Source organism: Malurus melanocephalus, unplaced genomic scaffold (assembly GCF_030028575.1).
Source record: "Malurus melanocephalus ecotype Western Australia unplaced genomic scaffold, MMel_1.1 scaffold_510, whole genome shotgun sequence".
NCBI lineage: Eukaryota > Metazoa > Chordata > Aves > Passeriformes > Maluridae > Malurus > Malurus melanocephalus.
In genome coordinates this window covers 317,040-325,557 of record NW_026623742.1, presented here as the reverse complement: position 1 = coordinate 325,557, position 8,518 = coordinate 317,040, and the positions used below count along the sequence as shown (strand labels likewise).

The 8,518-nt window shown below is 57.9% G+C and overlaps 1 protein-coding gene across 1 annotated transcript in view; it reads right to left on the bottom strand.

Annotated features, from left to right (window-relative positions):
• Positions 1 to 4,752: 4,752 nt before the first annotated feature.
• GINS2 (GINS complex subunit 2) overlaps positions 4,753 to 8,518 on the bottom strand; it is a 5,219-nt gene continuing 1,453 nt past the window's right edge. The window contains exons 2-5 of the mRNA XM_057381424.1: positions 7,916 to 8,093; positions 7,105 to 7,204; positions 5,916 to 6,042; positions 4,753 to 5,491 (exon numbers count right to left, since the gene is read on the bottom strand). Of these exons, the coding sequence (XP_057237407.1) occupies positions 5,366 to 5,491; positions 5,916 to 6,042; positions 7,105 to 7,204; positions 7,916 to 8,093 (531 nt within the window). The 3' untranslated portion in view covers positions 4,753 to 5,365. The remainder of the gene's footprint in view (positions 5,492 to 5,915; positions 6,043 to 7,104; positions 7,205 to 7,915; positions 8,094 to 8,518) is intronic.

The following is an 8,518-nucleotide window of genomic DNA, read 5'->3' as shown; positions in this document are numbered from 1 at the left end:
AGGATTTACTCGCTTTTAGTGTTTGTACTGCTGCTGGTCGGGCCAGAAAAGATACTGAAGTGTTTTAAAAAGAATTGAAACCCAGGAAAAAAAAAATCTCAATCTCCTTTTCCACTGGGGTGGGTCCTGTCCCACCATCAACCCCTCGAGAAGCTGAGCCCTTCCACGCTCCTGTTTTTGTTTTTTTTATTTTTATTTTTACCCTTTTTCTTTGCTTTCTGGAGCTTTTTCTGCTCCAGCTGGGTCGTCGTGGGTGTCACGGTGCTGGGAGGTGTCTGAGCCTTGCCAAGCTCCATCTGCCAAATGAAAAACCCCAAAACCCCAAGGAATTGGTGCCGAGAGGGCGGCGGGTTGGGGGGTGGGTGGCACTGGGGTGTCCTTGTCCCCCCACCAAAATCAGACAATCAGAGCGGCTCTAAGGCAGCCTGGGCACAGGGAGAGGGACCCTGTGGGGTCTCTTGGTGGCACCTTGGGGACAATCCGGGTGGAGCCGTGCCCGCAGGCGGGCAGGGATGTCCTGGTGCCACCGGGCTGCGGTGACAGGGTCAGGCTCGGTGCCGTTTTTAGCAGCTTTCGTGGCGTGCCCCACCTCCCCCGGGGCGAGCCTTTTTTTTTCTTTTTTTTGATTGTTATTTTTAAATTATTTATTAGAAATTGTTTTTAATTCGCCACGAGACCGGCTCACATCTCCGGGAAAAAAAGGTGACCTCTGCTTCCTGCTTTAAATTCCCTCGCTGCACTCGCAAAGAAAAAGCATTAACCCTCCCCACGCCCCCCCTGCTCCCTGCTCTCCCATTGGCTTCACCAAATAATAATAAAAAAAAAAAGCTGGGCGAGATTAAAAAGCAAAATGCCCTTGTGACAGAAATTAGTTTAATCTTTTTTAAATCCCCAATTGCCTCGCCAGCCTCTGGCCTCGCCGCTGCCAACTCCGGGCTTCACAGGGAATTTTAACACGGCAAAATGCGCTCGTTGCTGCGCTCTTTTCCCTTCCTGTGTGCCGTGGCAGAGGGAGGGGGAGAGAAGCCAGGGATGGAAAATCGTTGGCAATTTCTCCCTCGCGGCGCTGAGGAGCCTGGCTGGGATGCAGCCACGCTTTGCAGCAGCTCCTGGGCTGACTTTCCCCTCCTCACCAGCCTGGATTTGGGGTTTTTTGGACCGATTTTCCACCCCCCTGCCGGGGTTTTGAGCATTTGTGTCCGTGCAGAATCGCTGGAGCAGCTGTGCCAGAGCCTGGAAAGGCTGGGAGGAAGGAGAGGAAGGCAGAGCCTGCTGGGGGCAGGTTGGATGCTGTGAAACAACAACAAAAAAAAACCCCAAAAAAAGGAGAAAAACCCAGCCCTAAACATGTTCAAAGTGTACTCGTTGGAATTAATTGTAATGTAATATATTATTTGTTGAATGTAGTAATTAGGTATTTATGAATATATTGCTGTAATTCCTGAAAACATCCAAAAAAAAAACCCCAAAATAAACTCTTCCACCATGACGGCGAGGAATCCTTTCTCCAGCGCTGCCAGCGGCGTTGGGAAAACAGCCCTGCACCAAGCGTTCCTAACCCTGTTCTGAGCATCCCCAGCCCTGCTCCGAGGATCCCCAGCCCTGCTCCGAGCGTTCTCAGCCCTTCTCTGTGCTCCCAGCCTTGCTCCGAGCACCCCCAGCCCCGCTTTGAGTGCTCTCATCCCCACTCCGAGCATCCCCAGCCCTGTTCCGAACATCTCCAGCCCTGCTCTGAGCATCCCCCGCCCCGCTCAGAGCATCCCCAGCCCCGCTCAGAGCATCCCCNGCCCCGCTCAGAGCATCCCCAGCCCCGCTCAGAGCATCCCCAGCCCCGCTCAGAGCATCCTCAGCCCTGCTCTGAGTGCTCCCAGCCTGCTCCGAGCATCCCCAGCCCCGCTTTGAGTGCTCTCATCCCCACTCCGAGCATCCCCAGCCCCGCTCTGAGCATCCCAGGCCCGCTCTGAACATCCCAGCCCCACTCCGAGCTTTCTCAGCCCTGCTCTGTGCTCCCAGCCCCGCTCTGAGCGTCCCCAGCCCCGCTCCGAGTATCCCCATCCCTGCTCTGAGTGTTCCCAGTCCTGCTCTGAGCATCCCAGGCCCACTCTGAGCATCTGCAGCCCTGCTCCGAGCATCCCCAACCCCGCTCCGAGCATCCCCAGCCCTGCTCTGAGCATCCCCAGCCCCGCTCCGAGCATCCCCAGCCCTGCTCCGAGCATCCCCAGCCCCACTCCGAGCATCCCCAGCCCTGTTCCAAACATCTCCAGCCCTGTTCCGAGCATCTCCAGCCCTGCTCTGAGCATCCCCCGCCCCGCTCAGAGCATCCCCAGCCCCACTCAGAGCATCCTCAGCCCTGCTCTGAGTGCTCCCAGCCCTGCTCAGAGCATCCCCAGCCCTGGTCCGAGTGTTCTCAGCCCTACTCTGTGCTCCCAGCCTTGCTCCGAGCATCCCCAGCCCCGCTTTGAGTGCTCTCATCCCCGCTCCGAGCATCCCCATCCCTGCTCTGAGCATCCCCAGCTCCTCTCTGAGTGCTCCCAGCCCTTCTCTGAGCATCCCCAGCCCTGCTCAGAGCATCCCCATCCCTGCTCTGAGCATCCCCAGCCCTGTTCCGAGCATCTCCAGCCCTGCTCCGAGCATTCTTAGCCCTGCTCCATGCTCCCAGCCCAGCTCCGAGCATCCCCAGCCCCGCTCTGACTGTCCCCAGTCCTCTCTGAGCATCCCCAGCCCTGCTCCGAGCATCCCCAGCCCCACTCTGAGCATCCCAGGCCCGCTCTGAGCATCCCAGCCCTGCTCCGAGTGTTCCCAGCCCTGCTCCGAGTGTTCTCAGCCCTGCTCCGAGTGTTCCCAGCCCCACTCAGAGCATCCCCATCCCTGCTCAGAGCATCCCAGGCCTGCTCAGAGCATCCCCAGCCCCGCTCTGAGCATCCCCAGCCCTGCTCAGAGCATCCCCAGCCCCGCTCTGAGCATCCCCAGCCCCTCTCTGAGTGCTCCCAGCCCTTCTCTGAGCATCCCCATCCCTGCTCAGAGCATCCCCATCCCTGTTCCGAGCATCCCCAGCCCTGCTCCGAGCGTTCTTAGCCCTGCTCCGTGCTCCCAGCCCTGCTCTGAGTGTCCCCATCCCTGCTCTGAGCATCGCCATGCCTGCTCTGAGCATCCCCATCCCTGCTCTGAGCATCCCAGTCCTGCTCTGAGCATCCCCATCCCTGCTCTGAGTGTTCCCAGTCCTGCTCTGAGCATCCCAGCCCCGCTCTGAGCATCCCCATCCCTGCTCTGAGTGTTCCCAGTCCTGCTCTGAGCATCCCAGCCCCACTCCGAGCATCCCCAGGCCCGCTCCAAGCGTTCCCAACCCTGCTCAGAGCATCCTCAGCCCTGCTCTGATTGCTCCCATCCCTGCTCCAAGCATCCCCAGCCCCGCTNCCCCAGCCCCGCTTTGAGTGCTCTCATCCCCACTCCGAGCATCCCCAGCCCTGTTCCGAACATCTTCAGCCCTGCTCCGAGCATTCCCAGCCCTGTTCCGAGCATCTCCAGCCCTGCTCTGAGCATCCCCAGCCCCGCTCAGAGCATCCTCAGGCCTGCTCAGAGCATCCTCAGCCCTGCTCTGAGTGCTCCCAGCCTGCTCCGAGCATCCCCAGCCCCACTTTGAGTGCTCTCATCCCCACTCCGAGCATCCCCAGCCCCGCTCTGAGCATCCCAGGCCCACTCTGAGCATCTGCAGCCCTGCTCAGAGCATCCCCAGCCCTTCTCCGAGCATCCTCAGCCCTGCTCTGATTGCTCCCATCCCTGCTCCGAGCATCCCAGCCCCACTCCGAGCATCCCCAGCCCTGCTCCGAGCATCCCCAGCTCCACTCCGAGCATCCCCAGCCCTGCTCCGAGCATCCCCAGCCCTGCTCCGAGCATCTCCAGCCCTGCTCCAAGCGTTCTTAGCCCTGCTCCGTGCTCCCAGCCCTGCTCCGAGCGTCCCCATCCCTGCTCCGAGCATCCCAGCCCTGCTCCGAGCGTCCCCATCCCTGCTCTGAGCATCCCCATCCCCGCTCAGAGCATCCCCAGCCCTGCTCTGAGTGTTCCCAGCCCCGCTCTGAGCATCCCCAGCCCTGCTCAGAGCATCCCCAGCCCTGCTCCGAGCATCCCAGCCCCACTCCGAGCATCTCCAGCCCCGCTCTGAGTGCTCCCATCCCTGCTCAGAGCATCCCCAGCCCTGTTCCGAGCATCCCCAGCCCTGCTCCGAGCATCCCCAGCCCTGTTCCGAGCATCTCCAGCCCTGCTCCGAGCGTTCTTAGCCCTGCTCCGTGCTCCCAGCCCTGCTCCGAGCGTCCCCAGCCCTGCTCTGAGCATCCCAGCCCTGCTCTGAGCATCCCCATCCCTGCTCTGAGTGTTCCCAGTCCTGCTCTGAGCATCCCAGCCCCGCTCTGAGCATCTGCAGCCCTGCTCAGAGCATCCCCAGCCCTGCTCCGAGCATCCCCATCCCAGTTCCGAGCCTTCCCAGCAGATCCTGCCATCCTCCCGGCTGTGCCAGCCCTTTGGGGGCGGGCAGGGCACAGATGGCAGYGGGAGCCTGGCCCAGCTGCTCGGGGAAGGGCAGCTCTGGCACCCTCGGGCGCCAGCGATAATTACAGCTGCCATCAGCACAGGCTGGCTCCTGATCCTGCCCTCGAATCCTGCCCTGGATCCTGCTCTCAGATCCTGCCCCCAATCCTGCCCTCGGATCCTGCCCTTGCCTGTGCTCTGCCGCAGGGAGAAAGGCCCTGAGCCAAAGCAGAGCTCCAGGTTCTCTCTCCCAAGCCGTGTTTAACCCCTGCCTGTGGCACAGCCCCGGGATTAATTCCATGCCGCTCTTCAGCTGCAGTTATTTTTTATTATGGTTGGTTTTTTGTTTTTTTTTTTTGACAGACAGTTTCAGATTAAAAGCCAAAGCATTACAAAAATAAAGATGGATGATATTATGGTGTTTCCCCACAGCCTGCTGCTACAGAGGGAAAACCATTTTCTTTTGTCCTTCTCCAAAGAGCAGATGGATCTGCTTCCCAGCTGATCTCCCCAGCAGACACCTCATTGCCGGCACATCTTCTTTTTTTTTTTTTTCTTTTTCCTTTTTTTTTTTTTTTTCCCAAGGCTCTGAGAAAATCCATGGAAGCACCGCCTCGAAATTTATGGCTTTCAAGGCAGCGTGTGGCCTGTGCTGCCCTCAGAAGTTCCCTCGCTGAAGTACAACCCGAGTGATCCGCCCAGCCACTCACCGCCTGCTCCAAGGCTCCCGGGGATGCTCTGGAGCCATTCCCACCCGGCCCCGAGGRGGGATGAGGGTTGGGAGCTCCGTGCAGGGAGGTGGGGGCTGGCAGGGTGAAGGAATTTATTCCTTCCCAGATCCCTCTCAGAAATCCTGGGAGTGGGAGCTCTCGCCAGGCTGCAGGTTAGTCCGGAGCTTGTACATGTGATCCAAGGCCTGGGTGAGGAAAGTCCTGGTGGTGTTGATTTCCATTAAGGTTAAGTTATCCACCTGAAAAGGGAAATGACAGGATTTGGGAAGACGAGGCACTCGGGAAGCAGCTCACAGCCCACAGTTCCCTTCAGTGACACCCCAAGGGACGGACCCAGCTGCCACCCTGCTMAAGAGAAGCACCCAAGCACTGTTCCAAGAGCATTCCCCACCCCTGGAARTGTTCAAGACCAGGCTGGATGGGTCTARTGAAAGATGGAATGGCAGAGGGTGGAATATCTTTAACATCCAACCCCAACCATTCCAYAAAACCTCTGCCCAGAGTGCTGCCAAGCGCGGGCTCAACACTCGGCTCTCRCTCCCCAGTGATACCTCCACAACCCAGGATGAGCCTGCCCCAGCCACGCTTTTCCCAGCAGCTCATTCCTCATCCCTCAGCACCCCTGGGACAGCWGRATCCCCCTGGGATGAGCTCCCAGCYCACCTTGGCATGAACCTCCTGCTGCCTCACAAAGCTGTCTGCGGACAGGCGCAGCTTGGCCATGCGCGTGTCCCACGTGTCCTTCACCAGCGTGCGGATCTCGTCCGCTCTGGGGATGTTATCAGAGGCACTGGAGCAGGGAAAGCAAAGGGGAGGATCAGAGCAGGCTGGGAGGGCTGTGGTTGTGTCACTGTGGTTGTGTCACCGAGCTCTGTGGTTGTGTCACCGAGCTGTGTTGTCACCGTCTTGTTCCCCCCCCGAGGCGCTCACAGGACAGCTCGCTAAAAACCTGCGACTCCACGTGAAAATCCGCTCTGCTCCTCGCGCTGCTGGGATTTCTGGGATGGTTTTTTTTTTACCCAGGAATGCTCAGCTCCAATGCAGCAGCTGGCTGTCGCTAAAATCCTTCTGCTCTTTAATTGCCCAGCTGGTGCGAGGCTCACACGGGGCCCCTAACCCGGCCAAAGTCACAGCCAGCCGGGGAATCCGAGGGCTCAGCCACGATGAAATCCCCAGCTCAGGGCTCCYGGGGCTCCATCAGGGAGAATTAAGCTGGAAGGGCTGCATGGGATGTGCCACATGGCCCCATTAAGGACCTTGGGAGACGCGATGGATGCGCACGGACAGAGCTGTCGGGGTCGCTGGAGCGTGCTGGGATGGAGCTGCACGCCAGGAGCTCCATCTCCAGAGGGAAAGCCAGAGCTGGAGACTGCCCACCCCGCTTAATCGAGGSCTTAGAGTCAGCAGAGCCCTCGCCGAGACAAATACCAGCCAGCACATTTTACAAGTGAAATGCCTCAGCAGGCAGGCAGGCAGGAGCTCAGGCTCGGAATATCCCCGGCCTCCTGCTTCCCAGGCTGAGGCAAGAGGAGCTTTCCTCCTGAAGGAGAGCCAAGGAAGGAGCCTGGAGGCTTCAGGCTGCCGAACAGATTGCAGCCGTGGAAYGTGCGGCGGATCCTCGGGGCCTCCACGCTGAGCTGCTGCTCAATAAAGCAGCACAGCCCCGATGACGAGGCCATGGAACAGCCTCCCCCACGCTCCCAAAACACAGAGTCGCCAAATCTTGGCAGGCTGAGGGGTGAAGCTCCCTTGGATCTGCCTTTCCCCACCGCCCCGCGGGGCTGCTGCCAAGCAGAGCTTGAAAAATCGCCCGTGCTCACACGTAGCGGGGTGGGAAATGGCTCCTACTCACTAATTCAGCAGCAGCTTGGTGAGCTCCATGTAGTAGGGGCTGGGCATCGGGGTGAAGGTGTCCTCTTTGCGTTCCTGATCCCGGATTTCCTCCAATTTCCCTAAAATACAACCGGTGATGCTCAGATGCTGCCAAGCCTTCAGTGCTCCAGGTGGATTTTTAACCCTCGCCAGGAAAACCCACGTTGTTTCTGTAGGATCAGCTCARTGTCTGAGCTTCAAAGGGTGTGAGGGCAGGAAAAGGCTCCTGGGAGGAGGCACACTAGGGACATGGATCCCTCCAAGGTTTCCTACCTCACTGAGTGTCATCCAGAGCTTTTCCTGGGGAATTAGTGACAGAACAAGAGGGAAAAACCTCAGGTTTTTCCAGGGGAAGTTCAGGTCGCACACCAGGGAGAATTTATKGACTGAAAGRGTTGTTAAACATTGGAAGGGGTGCTCTTCCAGTGGAGTCCCCATTCGTGGAGTGTTTAAGGAACAYCTGGATGTGGCACTCAGTGCTCTGGGCTRRGTGACAAAGTGGGGACTGGCCACRGGTTGGATTTGATGATGGAGGTCGTTTCCAACCWAAAAAAWTCCAGGATTCTGTGATCCAAGGTCCCTAAAGCTCCTTCTGAACAAGCCTCACCCCCCTCATAAACAATAAACTAAATAAAGAATTCCAGTGGTGGAAYATGAGATCCTTCTTTCTCATTCACTTTGTATTTTTGAATTAATCTCCCCACTAATGGTGAAAAGCAGATTATTTTTAATTTCATGTTGCCACTGCACCCACWGAAGGCCAGAGCTGAAGCCAAAGCCTCCATCCTCACCAACATCCATCCATTCTGGGGGAATGATCCGACACTTCTGCCTCTGCTTCAGGTTAATGGCCAACCACACAGGCACTTCCACGGGCAAACCAGGATTGAAGGGACCCAGATCCCCCTGGAAAATAAAATTAAGGATGAGGGAAAGGCAGCAGCCAGGCTCAGTGTGCACAGAAGTTGTCTGCTAATGTGGTGTGAGTTTCCAGAGGATTTGGAAAAGCCTGAGTCAAACAGATTCTGTATTTTCTCCTCTCACTTCCCATAATTCTTGCTCYCAGACTTTTCCTCATCTCCCTTGAGAAGGAATAAGCGATATTTCTAGTGCATTTTCTGTTTCAAAGCGTTTCACAGGAGTTACAGCCACAAATTCTGTCTTCCCTGGACATGGAGCCTCTGGGTTCACCCTGGGGGCTTCCAGAGGGTTCCCAGGTTCTGGTCAGCACCAGGACAGCCGGACACTCCCAGCTGGGGGCTGCATGAACCCCCAGAGCTGTGGGGACCTCCCAAACCTCCTGAGAGCTGTGCTTCCCTCTCTCCCCACCATTCCCCGATCCCTTAATCCCTCCATCCCCTCCATCCCCAATCCACCCAGACCCTTCCCCATGA